Consider the following 18,512-nt stretch of genomic DNA (forward strand, 5'->3'; position numbering starts at 1 on the left):
TGAGCCTAGTTAGGCACAGAGAGTACAAGCAACTTGCCCAAGGTCACACAGCTAGGAAGCAGCAGAGTTGGGACTCAAGCCCAGGCTGTCTGGCTTCAGAGCTCGCGCTGTTGACCAACCTGCTTTCATAAATCTGAGACTTCAAGGCAGGGCCATACTTACCAACATAATTCTATGATTATGGGCTTCAGAACAGCTCTGTCAGTGGCGGCAAGAGCCTCATGAATGCCAGGTCAGCCACGCCTGGCCCACACTCAGGGCCTGGCAAAGCCTGGCCTTGGTCCCAACCTCCCAACTCCATACAAACACAGACACTCGTGCACACAGCTTTTTCCTCTCTTAGAATAAGATGCCAGTAAAAAAGGATGGGAGCTACAATTGTATAAATTAATACTTTTTAGAAAGCGCAGGAACTAATACCAAGACAGTCATGGCAAGAGCTTCCTTTGAGTTGGAATCTTAAGTTGGCAAGTAAAGGTGAGCCCCCCAAACATCAGGCCACAAGGCACCAGCTGTGCGTCCTGTCCCCCTCCATCCGTACCCTGTCCTCTGCCAAAACAATTCTTGTGGGCCTGCTGGCCAACAGACAAATGTGTTTTCTCTCTGGGGATAAGTGAAGACAAACATAAATTATCAAGCTGAATTTTCCTCAGCAAGTATATCACGGAAATGCACGTATCCATGGAGTCACTCTTGGACAGCCACATTAGATTCAGTGCAACACAATCCATCAAGTACTTTTGAGCTCCTGCGCGTGGGCTGGTATTACGCCAGGAATTTAGCAGCCAGGTATGTAAGGAAACCGCTGAACACAAAAGCTCAGTCTCATAGGAACGATGCGCATAGAAACACATTTAACACAAGGCAGTGAGTGTACTCATTTGAAATAAGTTAGTACAGGGGAGGGAATGATGTATTCCACCGGCAGATCAGGAAGCCTCCCCAGAAAACATGACACCTGAGTTAGCTTATGAAGAATAAATAGGAATATGAAAGAGGGGCGGGCATTTCAGCCTTGAAACAGATTCTCCCAGAAGTCAGGGTTACGGGGAAAGTGAGAAATGCAAGTGCAGTTACCCTGCAGAGAAAGAGAACCGATGACAGTCAATTCTTTGTTTACAGGGACAACCATGGTACCTGGTTAACCAAATATGATGATTAACAGGGTTTCCATAGAGCCCATTCAAGAATTACCAAACTTCCAGAATTGCTTAATGGTCAGACTCTGTGGAACATAATCCCACCTTTTTTTTTCTTACTCATAAATGGCTTCATTATCTTATGGAGCCATGGTTAATTATTATGAACAGGAATGCGCTGCTTACAGAGCTCTAGTTAATAGAATACCCCTGGATTTTTGTTTGCCACAAAATTGCTCAGAGAATCAGCCGCGTGCTGACTGAAAAACAACCTGCCACTGCCCTGGCCCAGCCTTTCTCTTACAAGTGGGTGCAGTCCAGGGGCTTGGGGCACTGTTCCCGTCTGATCAACAGAGATCCATCCAAGTTCACAGTGGGACCCATGGGCCCTGTCTTCTCACTGACATCCAGCCAATAGGTGACCACCAGCAGCTTTGCCAGGATCCCCACCTGCTGGTGCTAAAGCACAGCACGAGTTTCAGAACAGGCACCAGTGATATCCCCCCAAAATACCTTTGTTTTCACCGCATGAAACACACGATTTCCCAATGGTCCAAGTTCGAGGAATTCCCATTGCTTTTCCAGGTAAATTAATAAAGAATGCTTTACAGCTTTCTATTCATCACAAGAATGACGCTGGGAACAGAGGCCTCAGAGATGGAGGTAGCCTGGCCCCTGGGAAAGAATCTTGTTTGATGATGCACATGGACTCACTTTTACAGTCATTATGTCATTTGGTCCTTAGAGAAACCATACGCAATCGCTAGGCCTCCTAAAGTCCCCATTTTACAAATGAGACAAGTGGTTAATGATTTGGTAAGACTCAGCTCACCCCACAGGCAAGTGGATTCCAGTTCCAGGTTTTCTGACTCCAGTCCTATGTTCTTTCCTCAACTCTTTAGCCCCACTGTCAACCACTGAGAGTTGCAGAAACGTATCTAAGCACCTCACCTTCTTGATTTTTCACCAGACTCATCTTCATCACTCTCTCAGCTCAACCAAACCCTTTGCACATCATCCGAAACTTAACCCTCTTTAATCAGCATCACAAATTGCCAACTGAGAATTTTATATAATTAATCTTACAATCCAGAACCCCTCCCCCCGCCCCTGGATTCAGCGTCCCATTCAAGACGTTCAGTTCAGCTAACGTATTGAGAAGGAAGGCTCTTTCCAAGCTGGTGTCTCAAATGAGTTAAAAGGCTGGTCTGCAGCGGGACTCAGGAAAACACCATTTCTTCTAGCACTTTCCTGCCACTCTGCGCCATCCCAGGGACCCTCCCTTCAGACCCTCCACCCTCCCCGCTACATTCCTGATCTACTGCAGCCCCCTGGTTTCCCTCCTTCTCGCTCACCGTTCTGTTAGAGCCACCCAGCCCCTCCAGCAGGAAGGACAGCTTTGTAGGAGGGGAGGCGGAGGAGACAGGAATTGAGGCAGCAGTTTCAAGGGCTGGGGCGGAGGGGGGAGCCGTTTGTCACCACTCACGTCAGTCCCTTTTGCCGCATTACAGACAAGACCTAGGAAACGCAGCAAAACAGGAGGCTTCGTGAGGCTCTCCCGAGCAGAGGAGCAGACTGTTCCCAGCCCACCTGTCCTTCACCAGAGGGTGGGAGCGGGGGGGTGGCGCCGGGTTACACTGAGCAAGTTTATTAATTTGCCTGAGCCCCGGCTCCCTCATCTATACATGGGATCATAATTGCACTTAATTCACAGGGCTGTGGAAAGGGTTAAGCATGATCATGCACGCAGAGCGTTTAACAGAGTGTGAGCCCCGTCAGCCTTCAGTATCTTTTATTCTGACGCTGTCTGTTCGTTCCGGCAGCATCTAGAAAAGCACTTCCAATGTGCTAATGGTAGGGACAAAGCAGGCTCAGGTGGAGACAAGATTTCTCAAGCGTCCTGACTCTGCTAATTGGAAGTGCCTGGCTAGAAGGACAGCTGGTCCTCTGGGCCAGAGAGGGTGAGAGGACAGAGAGCTCTGTGACCATCCCCTGAGGTCACGTGACACTGAGGACCACAGAAATGTCTCCGTTCTCCCCTGCAGACAGTCTACATTCTACAGGGACATGATTCCATAAGTACTTATGACCTTCCTCAGTAGAGGAAAATCTGATGGGAATTTTTTTTCATTCATGGCTTTTCTCATTAAAAGAAAAAGCAAGCACTTGAGGAGCAGCACAGTTGTCGACTCTAGGAAGCAGCTTTGGTAGTGACAGTTCTGTGGAGTAGAATCTGCCCACAACCCCGTTCTGCAGCCTGGTGGCTGGGGACCCTGGTCGGCATATATTCTGTGTCCCCAGAAGGACTCTGGCCGGCACTTCAGGGGTAGGGGGTCTGCTGCTGCCTCTTGGCCTGGCCTCTGTGACATGAAGGGTGGGACATGGTGTGGACGGACACCCAAGCCAAGACAGAGAGTCACTCTACCTGGCGCCCTGGGAGAGCCAGTAGGGGCAGGGTGGGGCAGGAATAGGGTGCAAAGCCTGGGTGTCACGGGGGAGATTTGTGGGCAGCCACTGGGCCATGCCTAAGACGAAGGGGAGGCCAGGAGGACAAGGGAAGGGCCGTGTTCCAGAGGCAGCCTGCCTGGGAAGGGGTCCTGACTGCTGGAAAAGCCCAGCCTGCACGTCTCAGGAGGATACTCAACTGTGTCATGACTCAGCAGCAGGCGAGAGGCCTAGCTCCAGCTCCAGATGCCCAGGGGAGAGACCCGCAGTTGTGAACAACAGCACGAAAAAGAAATCTACTGTTGACTATGGAGAGAAGGAAGCAATCTGCTGTGTAAGCCGTGAATAACCAGAAGCCCAGCTGCCGCCAGGAAGGTGGAAACCATCGACTCTCTCAAATGCCTATTATTTCCTCAACATTCTTGCAGGTTCTCGCGGACATGAATAATAACGGGCTGTCTGCTGGGGCTCAGGGGGATGAGGGAATGTAGCACTGGGCTACATTTCTGACTCAAGGTGTTTAGGAAGCATAGTCTCTGAGAGGTTGGTAGTGTTTTTCTATTTGACTTAATCCCAGGCTGATTTCTTTCAAATCTAGTTTCTTCCCCCTCAACTTTTTTATTTATTTATTTATTTTTTTTGTGGTACGCGGGCCTCTCACTGCTGTGGCCTCTCCCGTTGCAGAGCACAGGCTCCGGAGGCGCAGGCTCAGCGGCCATGGCTCACGGGCCCAGCCGCTCCACGGCATGAGGGATCTTCCCAGACCAGGGCACGAACCCATGTCCCCTGCATCGGTAGGCGGACTCTCAACCACTGCGCCAACAGGGAAGCCCTCTTCCCCCTCAACTTTTAATCTGTGGATCCAGGCTAATTCCTGAGCAACTTAGCTATGACTTTACCCATTTGACTGTCTATGGTGGATGAACCGTGGGAAATGAGAGTGGAGCCTCTGGGGTCCCATTCCCATGCAACGTGCAAACAGAGCTGGGGCTAACTCCTCTCTTACATTCACCATTTTGATCGATCCCAACATCTTTTTTGCAGACCCAAGGGTCAGAGAGTGGCTTCGAGCTGTTTATGCCGCGCTACCCAGCGCCAGCCCTGGCGCCAAGCTGGAGCTGACCTGCACCCTCTACGTGCAAACGGGGATGCCACTCGCCCCCTGCTTCGTGGAGCAGGTCTCCCGGTGGGCCAACAGCAGCCTGGAGGCAGCCAACCTCAGGGAGCCCAATGGCACCACCATCCTGGCCAACGGATGGGCCCCCAGGCAGACCACAGGTAAAGGAAAATCGTCCACCTTGATGAGGCTAAAGGTGGAGGGCTGAAGAGACAGGTCCCCCCCCCCCCCGTTACTCATCAGAAGCCAGGCGACGGGTCCTCAGGCCGCCCTCAACTGCAGCAGAACCTTCTCCTGTTGGAAGACCCTACCCTTGAGTGAAGCAAGGCTCACTTTTGGTCCCATTCTGCCCCTCCCCCACCCCCAGAGACACAGGCACAAACGCAGGCACACCCAGAAGGGCGCTCTTCAGAGCCTCCCACCCCCAGCCGAGCCCTGCAGGCTTTGTTCCATGCAATGCCCCCCAGGTGTGTTCCCACTGAGCTCTGTTCTCATCGACAGCTAACTCCCTTCAGAGCGAGAGGCAGTAGGAGCCCCAAAAGTGGTATCTTGGGAATTTAGCTTAAGGAAGTACTTGTATGTAATAAGACGTTTAGCCCAGTATTATCAAAGAAAAAGACTGATAAATAACCTACCTGTCCAGCAATTAGGGATGATTCAGTGAATTATAGCACCTACATATCATGCAGCTGTAATTACCATCAAAGATGATGAACATCATTAACATCTACTGAGTGTTCAGTTTATTTATCTAGCACCCTTCTAAGTGCTCCGTGCCTATTAGCTCAGTTCCCCCTCACAGTAATCCTAAGATCTAAGTGCTATTATTGTCCCCATTTTACAAACGGAGAAACTGAGGCACAGAGAATTGTGCCTCCTGCCCTGCACCCGCAGAGCCAGGATTCTAACCCAGGCAGTCTGGCTCCAGCATCCTTGATGATTACAAAGGTTACACAGAAATAGGGAGAACGTTGAAGAGCCAGTGTTTAAAAGACAGAACAGGGAATACGTACTTTACGAATTGAGAACAATATGTTTGCCGGCAGGAGTGCAGAGTTAAAATGCAGACGTTAAGATCTTTATTGATGAGGAGGTTTCCTCTCTTTCAGTTTTCTCCAACGTTTCACAATGTCTTTCAATTTACTTAAAAACGTTTAACTCCCTGTTGCAGCTGTTGTGCTTCCGGGAGACGCAAGGCCACGGTTTGCTGCTATCAACCCCGCGGGTAGGGGTCGGTGCGGCGCCGGGGAATGGATGGTCCTCCAAGAAAGACGGGTAGTTGGTGCCCCGAGACCGGGGCCAGGCTGCTTGGGTTCAAATCCAAGGTCTCTGTCTTGGGTAACTGGGCGGATGGTGACTTTGTAGCTCACAAGTATGAGACCTTGGACAGCCTATCTGAGTCGTGGTGCCCCATCTTTAAAACTGGGAATAACAATAGAGCTGGCAGGGGGAGTTGGGGAGCGTTTGCTAAGCACTGAAAACAGAGCCTAGCGCAAAGTGTGTGTTTAGTAAATGAATAATGAGCTGGAGCAACGTGGCCGCTTGACGAGTGGCCAGCCCGCTCCAGAATTTCAAGCCCATGCCCTGGACGTTGTTGTGTAAACAAAGGCTCTGCCAGGCATGAGGCCCAGCAGCATTTGGGGCCATGGGGGTGGGGGGTAGAGGTGACACTGTGCAGCGTCTCCCGTCACAGCGCCCAGTCCCTCCCAGGGGGCTGTCTGAGCTGCGCAGGCCTCGCGCTTCCTGGGAAACGGTCCCAGCCGGAACACAGCTGGAACAAGCCAGGGCATCCCAAGCTGTTCGGAAAAAAATTAAAGCATGGTCTCCAACCACAGCTCGTTACAAACACTACAGTTCCACAACTAAGTACTAAAAAGCAAGCTACGAACCCAATTTCGGGGATGCCTCAGCACCCGGGAGGGTGTGCACGCAAGCGTCAGCGTCACAGCGGCGCTCCGCTCTCTGCTTGCAGGTGAGCGTCCCGGGGGCTCCACCTGGGAGCAAGGCGGCGGCGGCGTGGAGTCCGCACAGCTGGTGCTGGTGAGCACCGTGTCCTTCCAGAGTGCCTGGCGGCACCGATTCTCCTTCTCGGACACTCAGCTCCTGCCTTTCACCTGTGCCAAGGACGTCGTCCTCCAGGTCCCCATGATGTACCAAACGGCCGAGGTCAACTACGGTGAGCCGCGAGAGCCCGGGAGGGAGCCGTGAGGGCAGGAGGGGAGGCCAGGGCTTCGCTCTGAAAGGATGGGGCCGAGCATCACTGCGATACCCTCGGCTGTGCGGGGCCCATGGAGGAAGGACAGGCCAGGGAGCCGGAGACTATCAGGATAGTGAGGGGGCACACGGGGAAGAGAAACCAGATTTCATGCCTGGCCTTTCCTTCCGCGCTGAGTAAAGGGGGGGACTTAGTGTGAAACCAAGAATGTCTGGGCAAATCCCTTCCCCTGGCAGTCACTCCCGTAAAATGAACACCGGCCTCAGTGTTCAGTGCTGAGAAAGGATGGAAGGTTGAGAGTCCAGTCTAGAAGGTTCTCGAGAGCATGTCCACCCGAAAGTGCCACTGGCCTGAAATACCAGGGTTCTCTGCCTGCCTACCCTGTCCACTGTCACTCATCCCCCTCGCAGTGGAGGTACGCCAGGCTGCCCCCCATCCCAGCAGACTAGTGAGTACTGTGGATGCTCCAGTGGGGCCCCAACGAGGCCAGGGAGGGAGGGACCCCGCTGCCCATCCCCCACTGCCCTGCCCCCTACACACCTCCTCTCCCCTGCACCCCGCCAAACCCTGGTCTGCAGGCTCAGCTCCCTCCGGCTTGTGGGACTAATTATGTTGTTATTCACTAATTAAGCCAGTGAGACTTGAATCAGTGTTTTAGGAGCTTCGGTGTTTAGAAAACTTGCTATCATCCTGGTTTGATTCCATACAGGACCCTTGTGAGCTCTCAGTGAATTTATTCATTAGTTTATTCAACCAGTACTTATTAATTGAGGTCAAGTAAGACGGGAATGAAAGAACGTCTGTTGAATAAGTAAAATATATCTTTACAGCAATTGTAGTTCTTGCTCCTAACATTTCCCCGTCGCTGCTGTGACCCAGGCTTGATCCGTCCGCTGGGCGGTGGCTGGCAGGCAGGCTCTGAGAGGCTCTTGCTTTCCCCAGCGTACAGTGGCTGGCACATAATGGAGGCTGAGCAAATATTTATTGAACAGATACAATAAGGAGTATGAACCATGCCCCTGTCTTTCCCCACTGATCCTAAGATTTTGCCTTAGTGACCCGCCAACTCAGCTGTCCCTCGACAATAAGGCCCAGACCTCCCCGTCCTCCCAGAGAAGGGATCAGGCCTGGAGCTCCACCTGAGACCGGGGCTGCCACAGACCGCCAGGTCTCCCCAGCCCAGCTGGATGCTGCATGTTACTTGCCCATCTTGCCCTGTCACTGAGTCTGGCCACTGCGTCTGCATTCACCAGCAACCCTCGCCGGGTCTTCTGATCTCTGGCCATCTGGGTCTGCTGCCACCGTCCCATCACAAGCTTCTGAAATCAGGCTCTGCCCAATGGCCTGGACTTGTCCTCAGCCAGCCAGTGTCATTGCCCACAAGCTCCCAGCTGTCCATCCTGAGACCTACAGGGTACAAATTACATCAGGTCAAATCCAGCCCGGACTTCTGTTTCGTTAGGCCTGTGCAGTGCTTTCGAAATTGAGAAATTTCCCGTGACATCTGGGTTTAGAGCTTTTGTCGAAAGGTAGGAAAATCTGGCACAAAGAGCCTGGGTCCTGACATGGCAACAACAAGCCAGGATTGGACTGGCTGCCCCTTTAAGACAGGCTCTCCTATGTGCCATCCTCCCCACCCTGCCCAGCCACTGCCGGCCCTGGCGTTCAAGCCCCATGAGAATATCTTAGAGATGTTCTAGGTCTTAGGAGTAGAAAAGATGGCCACAGCTACCCACAGTCTTCGGCCTCAAACTGCTCCCTGAGGCAGAGGTGGACACCGTGTTTGTTAATAAAATGCATTGTTTCCACTTCTGTGAGCTGGCCCTTCCCAGGGTCTGGCACTGTTAGGTTCCCTGGACTCCTGGGACAGAACTAACCCCCCATCCGCTGAATCCCCAGGCCAGTTCCAGGACCCCGCGGGCCATCAGGTAGGGGTGCTCGAGCTGCCATACCTGGGAAATGTGGCCAGTCTCCTCCTGTTGCTGCCGAGAGACAGAGACACACCACTGAGCCACATTGAGCCTCACCTCACAGCCAGCATCCTCCACATCTGGACCTCCAGCCTGAAGAGAGCCAGGATGGACGTGCTCCTGCCCAGGTGAGCAGCTGCGTTGTTGTGACGGGGGGCTCTGCAGCCTGCTTCAGTCAGCCAGACCTGGAACCCAGGTGGCCTGACTCGAGGGTCTGTACAGGTACCTTGGAGGAATGTGCCCTAAATCTTGTCACATCCTAAGAGTATACAAACATCATTTTCAAAACCAAAGAGGCAAGATCGCTTATGCAATTGAGCAAATACAGATATAATTCTGATCTGAAGGCAAATTAAAGCATATGAATTCAAGACTTTAGGTCCTTGTGCTGAAAGTTTTATTCTTTCTAAATAAAGGTGAGCCTTTCTTTAAGAAAACCCAATGGGTACCAATACAAAACCCCAAGAGGTGAAAAAGTTAAATGATGGTGCTGGATTTTGCTTCTGCAAAACAAAACCTATTTGCAAACCTCATTACTTTACAAAGGATTCCTCAACGAACATCTTTAAATGATAAGCTTCTCCGGTACATTTGAAATCAGAGTAAATGTGTAATTAATTTGTACACCAGCATCAAGCAAGAAAAGTATCCGAGGGTTCATTTGAAGCATGTGGATTCTTCGTGTGCCTTCCCACTGGCCGCCTTGGGCTCCTCCACGGACCAGGCTGTCAGCAGCGCTGAGCCAGAGGCCTTGGCAGTGGTCCCTCGAGGAGTTAAAAATAAGTCCAGGCACTGGAACAAAAACACACAGAGACCCAGTGAGTGAAGGGCCAAGGTCTAAAGTGGGATCCGGCATAGCGAGGGCAGAAGGTGAACTAAACTCTAAGACAAAGCCTATCTCTCCAAGAGAAATATTTAGACCCCAAATCAAAGTCCAAAGACTGGCTATTTCAACAGATCTCTCTGGCATGGAGCAGAAGCAGCCCTGATCTTTCTGTTACGTGTGAGAGAAGCTCAGCAAAGGAGGAAGAGCGTTCAAGGCTAAAAGTGGAGAGAAAATACAGCCAGGTGCAGAAATTTGCTACAGTCTTTTTGAGCGTATGAGGCAGATGGCTGGCCTTGTCCTGGAGCAGCTGGTATAAGGAAGAGGCCCCAGGGAGGTGCCTAGCTCCATTGCGAACTCTTCACTGTTGCTGAATCTGCCTTTAGAACTTGCAAACCCTTGAGGAATGATCCTAAAAAACTTTGGAGGACAGAGAAGGGACAGGAAGGCAGAGGTCATAGTAACCCAAGTATTGCTTCACACCTGACCGCATCCAGATTAAACAAACAAAAAAATTAATCTCCCTAAGACTGCCTGCTGTCTGAGAAGGATAGAAGATTTTAGGGAAATAAAACTCCCCTTCCCTATTAGGGCTATTTCACAAGCAAAACTAACCAAGTTTTAAAAAACTAGCTTTAAGCCCTTTAGGGAATAAAGAAGGAAGTAAAAACTATTTTAGGTCTAGATTTGGGTACGAAACTTTGGACCATGGTAGACGCAAGTCAGCTTTTGGGCAAGAATTTTCCTCTAGTTCCACAAATCATTGATTCATCACTTAGTATGACCTGCTCTAAAGTCAGCCTGCATATTTTACTTAGCAAGAGCAAAAACTAGGGCACTCTGTGGGTAGCCAGGCAAAAATTGTATGGCAATGACGTGAGCCTTCTGGTTAAACATCACCAAGCAGTGCATCAGTAGATTCTGGATGAATTATGATATCTACCTTCCAAAGTAAACTTTTATTTATAAAGAAATAAAATGGAATATATAAGGACTGTCAGTCTTCATTAGGAACATTATCATACCAAAAGAATAATCAAGAAAACCCACAAGAAAGACTAATTATGTCAAATATATATTTGTTTAATGAGTAAAACACTTAGTTTTTAGGTCAACAAAGTGGGAAGCCAAACAATGAGCATTTTTTTCTTATGTTAGACATGATATGTGCATTTTCTTAAACCCACCAGATCTCATATATCCCAAATGAGCTTGCCCTTCCTTCAAGGAGCTGCTGATCATCGTCATGTGCATTTTGTGCTTTTCTGAGGGTGTTTTCTTTCTTCCTTTTTAAATTGAGAGATAATTCACATACCATAAAACCCATTCTTTTAAACGGATTTACAATTAAAGTGTACAATGCAGAGGTTTTTAGTATATTTGCAAAGTTGCGCAACCATCACCACTATCTAATTCCAGAACATCGTCATCACCTCAAAAAGAGACTCCACACCCTTTAGCAGTCACTCGCATCCCCCTCGCCCCAGCCCTAGGCAATCTACTCTCTCTCTCTGTGGATTTGTCTTTTCTGGACATTTCATGTAAATGAAATTTTGCAATACATGGCCTTTTCTGTCTGGCTTTTTTCACTTGGCATAATGTCTTCAAGGTTCATTCTTGTTGTAGCCTGTGTCAGTACTTCATTCTATTTTTTTTTTTATAAATTTATTTATTTATTTATTTTGGGCTGCGTTGGGTCTTCTTTTCTGTGCGAGGGCTTGCTCTAGTTGCGGCGAGTGGGGTCCACTCTTCATTGCGGTGCGCAGGCCTCTCACTGTCGCGGCCTCTCTTGTTGTGGAGCACAGGCTCCAGACGCACAGGCTCAGTAGCTGTGGTGCACGGGCTTAGTTGTTCCGCGGCATGTGGGATCTTCCCAGACCAGGGCTTGAACCCGTGTCCCCTGCATTGGCAGGCAGATTCTCAACCACTGCGCCACCAGGGAAGTCCTTAAGAAATTTCTTTTTTTTTTTTTTTTTTGTGGCACGCGGGCCTCTCACCGTTGTGGCCTCTCCTGTTGTGGAGCACAGGCTCCAGATGCGCAGGCTCAGCGGCCATGGCTCACGGGCCCAGCTGCTCCGCGGCACGTGGGATCTTCCCGAACCGGGGCATGAACCCGTGTCCCCTGCATCGGCAGGCGGACTCTCAACCACTGCGCCAACAGGGAAGCCCCAGTACTTCATTCTATTTTATGGCCAAGTAATATTTCATTGTGTGGATATACTACATTTTATTTATTCATTCATCCACGTATAGACATTTAGGTGCCAAGACACTTTTTGGCTTGTTTCTGTTTTTTGGCTGCCACAAACATTTGTGCACATTTTTGTGGCTATATATTTTCAATTATTTTGGGTATATACCCTAGGAATGGAATTACCGGGTCATGTGTTAGCTCTACACTTTACAGTTTGAGGAACTACTAGACAGTTTTCTAAGTAGCTGCACCATTTTACACTCCCACTAGCAATGTATGAGGGTTCCAGTTTCTCCATATTCTTGTCAACACTTGCTATTGTCCTTTTTTTCCCTAAGACCCTCTTCATGTTTAATGGGTACAGAGTTTTAGTTTGCGATGATGAGAAAGTTCTGGAGTGGATACTGGTGATGATTGGACAACAATGTGAATGTACTTAACACCACTGAATTATACACTTAACATTGTTAAAATGGTAAATTTTATATAATGTATATTTTACCATAATTTTTTTAAAGGCCCCTCTTTATGGAGGCAAGGGAGATAGGGAAAGGGCAAAGACTGCCTTCCCAAATTGTGGATTAAAAAGTAGGCATGTTATAAAGCTTGCACTCAGGAACTGTGTCGTTATTCTTAGTTACATTAGTCAGGATGCGTTCACCTCCTCTGCCCTTCAGCAATGCCCTCCTCTGTGCTTTGGCCTCCTCCTCAGGCTGGGGGCAAGTCACTGCAGCCTGGGTGACCTCACAACTGTGTGTGACAACAGCTGTAGGGGGAATCCCCTGTCTTTTTGATTAGAGCCATTATGGCACGTGAACTGGTCTCTCAGTCTGACTTTCATTTATATTTCCCTAAAGACTACTAATGTCAACAATGTTTTCATGTGCTTGTTGGCCATTTATATATCTTTTTTGGAGAAATATCTGTTTGAATTCTTCGTTCATTTTTAAATTGGTTATGTGTCTTTTTATTGTTGAGTTACAATAGTTCTTTCTATATTCTAGATACTAGCTCCTTATTGGATACATGATTTGTAAATATTTTCTCCCATTTTGTGGGTTGTTGTCTTTTCACTTTCATAATGGTGTCCTTTGAAGCACAAATGTTTTTATTTTGATAAAGTTTAATCTATTTTTGTTGTTGTTTCTTGTGGGTTTTTTTGGTGTCATACCTAAGAAACCATTGCTTAACCAAGGTCACATAGATCTGTGTCTATGTTTTCTCTAAGAGTTTTCTAGTTTTCACTCTTATATTTAGGTCTTTGATCCATTTTGAATTAATTTTGGGTATGGGATGAAGTAGAGGTCCAACATCATCCTTTGCATGTGGCTTTCCAGTTGTTTCAGAGCCATTTATCAAAAAGCGTATTCTTTCTTCCCATTGAATTTTCTTGGCACCCTTGTCAAAATCAATTGGCCATAAGTGTATAGGTTTATTTCTAGACTTTCAATTTTATTCCATAGGCACAAATATCTATACTTTTGCCAGTACCACACACACTCTTGACTGATTACTATAGCTTTTTAATATGTTTAGAAATCAGCAAGTGTGAGTCCTTCAACTTTGTTTTTCTTTTTTAAGATTGTTTTGGCTATTCTGGGTCCCATGCATTTCCATATGAATTTTAGGATCAGCTTATCAGTTTCTGCCAAATAAACAGATAGAATTTGGTAAGGATTGTTGAATCTATAGATTAATTTGGGGAATAATTTCTTTATACCAACATTAGGAGTTTTAACCCATGAACACAAGATGTGTTTCATTTTATTTAGATTTTCTTTAGTTTTTTCCAACAATGTTTTGTAGTTTTCAGTATACAAGTCTTGCACTTCTTTCATTAAATTTATTTCTAAGTATTTTATTCCTTTTTGATGCTATTTTAAATGGGATTTCATTTTCAGATTGTTCATTGCTAGTATAAAGAAACACAGTTGATTTTTGTATCTTGATCTTGTATGTTTGATGAACTCACCTATTAGTTCTAATAGTTTTTTCTGTGTGTGTGTGTGTGTGTGTGTGTGTGTGTGTGTATTCCTTAGGATTTTCTATATACAAGACCAAGTCATCTGTGAATAGATATACCTTTACTTCTTTCTTCTGATTCTGGATGCATTTGCTTTCTTTTTCTTGCATAAGCGCCGTGCACACCTTTCAGTACAATGTTAAATAGAAGTGGTGAACATCGTTATCTTGTTCCTGATCTGGGGGAAAGCATTCAGTCTTTCACCGTTAAGGATGATGCTAGCTGTGGGAGTTTTATAAATGCCCATTTTGAGGCTGAAGAAGTTCCCTTCTATCCCAAGTTTGTTGAGTGGTTTTTGATTTTATGAAAGAATTCTAGATTTTGTCAAATTCTTTTTCTGCATCTCTTGAAATGATCACGTGGCCCTTGTCCATTATTTCATTAATATGGTGTTTTACCTTGATTGATTTTCATATGTTGAACCCACCTTGCATTTCTGGGATAAATCTCACTTGCTCATGGGGGATTTATATGTTGCTGGATTCAACTTGCTAGTATTCTGTTGAGGATTTTTACGTCTATATTCATAAAGGACACTGGTCTGTCGTTTTCTTGTGATATCCTTGTCTGGTTTTGGTAAAGGGTATTTTTTTTTAACTCAGGATATTTTTGTAGCATTTCTTCTGGACTGGCCTTCGTAGCCATACAAAAAACAAATCACTGTCGTCTTTCATAGTCATACCTCGCTTTTACTGTTGTCTTTAGTTACTAAAAGTGATATTACCCAGTTTTATCACCTACCATAACCACCATACTTGGCTTCAAATGTGCCTTAGCTCTTTCTCAATATCACTGCAAAACAATAAAACCACAGTGGTAACAATAAAGTGCATGAGCTGCACTGGGCATTGTTCTGAAGACTTTACAAGGACTGTTTTATTTAATCTTCACAAAGCTAAGAACTAAGCACTAGTATTAGGCTCGTTTCACAAGCAAGGAAACTGAGGCAAAGAGAGGCAAAGTAACTTGCCCTGAGTCCCTCAGGTAGTAAGAGGCTGAGCCAGCTTTCAGACCCCGGCACTGGATTCCCAAGTTCATGTTCTTAACCACTGTGTTTCAACATTGAGAGTTCTCAAAAGAATGCAGTTTAAGGAAGAAAATTTCAGAAAAGGTGATCCAAAATTTTTTTGAGAAATATCATCATACTTAGAGAAAGCTTGTGCCTTTTTTTGAAACTATTGAACAGATTCAAAACTCACATATACGAGAAAATCTGATTCCTTTGTTTAAAATATTGGTTACATTGTCTTGTATGGCAGTGAAGAACTTTGATATTGTGCAGTATTTTTATTCTCCTACAAGTTCCACATGGTTTATAGAAACGACCATCTAAATTCCATTTTGAACTTTTTTATTCTCAAAGAAAAATAATGTCAGCCGTAGTTTTAAAGGCTCCTTCAGCGTTAAAGTTTTAAATGCCTTGCCCTTGAAGAAACATGAGGAAGTTGGCATGCTGATTCTTCCCGCTCTCGGGACTTGCTAGGAAAACCAAAGACCCACGCTGCACACAGCAAACATGAAAATATGTTGCATCAAAGATAAACACATTAAATGAGACACTCTATCAATTGGCAGTTAGTCAACAACTTCTTTTCTGCACCTACTGTGTGTGAGAAGCCACCCGGGATGCGAGGTAGTGAAGTGTAGACGCCAAGAGCACAGGTTCTGTGCTCAGCCGCATCTGAGTTGAGCTCCACCACGTACTCAGGACGTCCTCTTGGGCAAGCTTCTTAAATTCTTTAAGCCTCAGTTTTCTCATCTGTAAAATGAGGATAATAATAACATAGTTACGTGAAGATGAAATGAGAGTATGCACATAAAGTACTTGCTGTAGTGCCTAGCACATAGTAAGCACTCATTAAACATTAATTATTATGAGGAACTAAAAACTGACCAGGCTCTCTTCTCAAATAGTTTACAGTATCATAAATAACAGTAACAGGAAGCAGAATGTTCTATACATCAGAAGAGTCAAACAAAGTGTTTAAAGGGGCCTTAAGAACTGACCGTTACAAAACAGCTGGGGAAGAGGAGGGGTAACAACTGATCTGAGCTTAGAGGAAAGGTCTCAAGGGAGACCTGGAAAAAACAGCAGAAGCAAAGGTCCAGAGTTGGGAGAGAGTGCTGTGTGGTCGGATTAGTCAGGGGGTCAGGGGTCTGGGAAGGAGCAACGACAGATGAAGCTGGAAATGAGCCTGACTTTCAAGTGAGGGGGTTTGGTTGTCATGTGATGTGTATGGAAGTCCACTGAGTGAGAATTTTAAGTGAAAGTTGATGGTTTGTTTTTGTTTTTTAGGTTTAGGATCCAAAATCATTTCAACTTGAAAAACATTTTATATTCCTGGGGAGTTACCGATCTCTTCGACCCACTCAAAGCTAACTTGAAAGGAATTTCAGGTAACACCAGTTCTTCTTCCAAGCTTATTAGCATTGTGTTTGGGGCAGTTTCTAATCAGTAATCATGCACTGATTAAGGGATTCTCATCTACAGAGCCTTCAGAGGTAAACAGCCAGAGTTAACATCATTTAAAAGAATTTAAAAAGTGCTTTGCTTTACATAAGAATTTGTTGCTTCAGATAACAGATTTGCGTTGGACTTTGTTGAGGAGGGGGTGTTTCTTGAGACCACCTCTAAGCACCGTTTTCAGATGCCATCTTCAGAGTAAAGTCAGTGACCACAGGACACAGTACAACTCCCCTCCTCTGCCTGGCATGACTAGGAGATGCCAGAGACATTGGTGCAACAGAGCCCTTCGTTCTGACCTCCTGCTGTCCTGATGGCCTCACGGTCACTCTGTTTCTACCTCCCCTCCCTCCCTTCCTGTACCTCTCTGTCCTCTTCTAATGAGCTAACCTCGGAACTTACCCTCATCCATCCAACTTCCTTTCTTCAAATTACTCATCCATCTACAACCTTGCCTTAAAATGTCCTCCCTCCCAGAGTCTATATTCAATTTCTTGGCTTGTAGTAGACAAGCTACTCCTAATCAATAGGATCTGTATTCACGTATGGTCTGACAGACTTACATCTAACGTTAAAAGAGAGTGGAATGCCAGAACCTTATCTTCCAGAATCCTCTCAGAAGACCACTGGCTAAACTATTGCCAACTCCAAAGGCTCAGGTTCATTTCTGCTCTGGATGGTAAATTATCTATACGAAGATGACACTGGGGCAGGCATAGCCATTGGCCTTGATGTTTTCCTTGCCTGATGAGCTTGTGAAATCTGTTTTGAATGCTAGAACCTCATAGCACAGATAAGTTTTCTAAAGGCTTGCTCAGATTTCTTTAAGCAATCACAGAAAAACATGGGAGTTTGGTCCACAAGAGAAGTCTCAGCTTGGGCATTAGATGTGACCAGTTAGACTACATGGCACGTCAAATAAAACACAGGAGGAAGGATCTATTCTAGATTGTTTATAATCCACCAGCTCTGAACTCATTGCTGAAACAAAGAGATAAGCAAGGTGATAGTCCAGTTTGGGTACAGTGCCCCAACAATGCTTGGCACACAGTGGATATCCAGTAAATACTGTTGACTTTGTTGAATGACTCTACCAGAAATTTTGCCTGGTGACACAGACATAATCTAGCACTGCCAGGAAAAGAGGAAGATTAGAGCAAAAGGATGAGAAGCAAGGAAGGAGCAAGGGATGAAGAACTTGAGTTCACTGTCTTTAATAACCTGCAGAATCCAATCACAGTATCTTTTTGTGGCTCTGGAGCTCAGCTATGGCATTCCTGTTTTGATCATCCTAGTTCAAAACTTTGGGGCTGTTCTGACCTTTTCTTCCACACCACTACATTCAAGTAATCACTGTGACTCACCGCTCCTTCCTGGTTCTCAAACCTCTCTGACTTTATGTCTTAGAAGTGCATCCTAAAATGCAGTCAGTTCCGTGTCCTCAAACAGGACTGAGCGCAACCCACATCGTGCAGTTCCCTTATTGGTAAAGACTTCTGAGGCCCATAGCTCCTTTGATAAGATCTAACAAGCAGCTTAGCTTTAAAAAGAACCTTTTAAAATACCTAACCTCTTGTTTTATAATGCAATTAAAGCCTACTTATATTTGCTCCAATCAGCAGAAATATAGGCTCATGGATCTGGCTTGTTGAATAACTATCAAGCAGTTACCATGCACCAAGTGGGAAGCTTGCATGCATGTTTCCTACAGATAAAACACATCCACCTTACAATCTTATCCCATAAAGTTTTGTTCCTCTAATGCAGGGGTCACCAAATGATGGCCCACCACCTCTTTTTATAAATAAAGTTTTATTGAAACACAGCCACTCCCATTCATTTACAAATCATCCGTGGTTGCTTTCCTGCTATAATGGCAGAATTGAGATGTTGCAACAGATGCCACATGGTCTGCAATGGCTAAAATATTTAATATCTGGCCTTTTACAGATAGAGTTTGCCAACTAAAATATTGCTTTCCAATGCTGTTCTTTAAACATAATCAAAAGACGAGTCACTTCTGTGCCCAAGTAAGCTGTTGACTTAATTCTGGAGACATGGCCACTGAATCTCACTAACAAATCGTCGTATCATGCCTGAATGGGGTATCCACCACCCACCT

At 46.2% G+C, this 18,512-nt stretch overlaps 2 protein-coding genes across 3 annotated transcripts in view; one reads left to right on the plus strand and one right to left on the minus strand.

Moving 5' to 3' along the window:
* The window catches only part of SERPINE3 (serpin family E member 3), a 29,009-nt gene that overhangs the window by 675 nt on the left and 9,822 nt on the right, over positions 1-18,512 (plus strand). The window contains 4 exon segments of the mRNA XM_022574771.3: positions 4,629-4,862; positions 6,674-6,877; positions 8,816-9,014; positions 16,223-16,323. Coding sequence (XP_022430479.2) covers positions 4,629-4,862; positions 6,674-6,877; positions 8,816-9,014; positions 16,223-16,323 — 738 coding nt within the window.
* The window catches only part of INTS6 (integrator complex subunit 6), a 110,237-nt gene continuing 100,997 nt past the window's right edge, over positions 9,273-18,512 (minus strand). The window contains exons 19-20 of one of the 2 annotated variants that reach the window (XR_016388708.1): positions 15,531-15,685; positions 9,273-9,678 (exon numbers count right to left, since the gene is read on the minus strand). The gene's annotated coding sequence lies outside the window, so the exon portion shown is untranslated. Of the gene's footprint in view, positions 9,679-15,526; positions 15,686-18,512 lie in introns of those variants that run through there. The other variant, XM_022574767.3, reaches the window with a different exon arrangement.

This window comes from Delphinapterus leucas, chromosome 18, assembly GCF_059928025.1.
Source record: "Delphinapterus leucas isolate spDelLeu-1000000601 "Yukka" chromosome 18, BTC_Dleu_Yukka2, whole genome shotgun sequence".
NCBI lineage: Eukaryota > Metazoa > Chordata > Mammalia > Artiodactyla > Monodontidae > Delphinapterus > Delphinapterus leucas.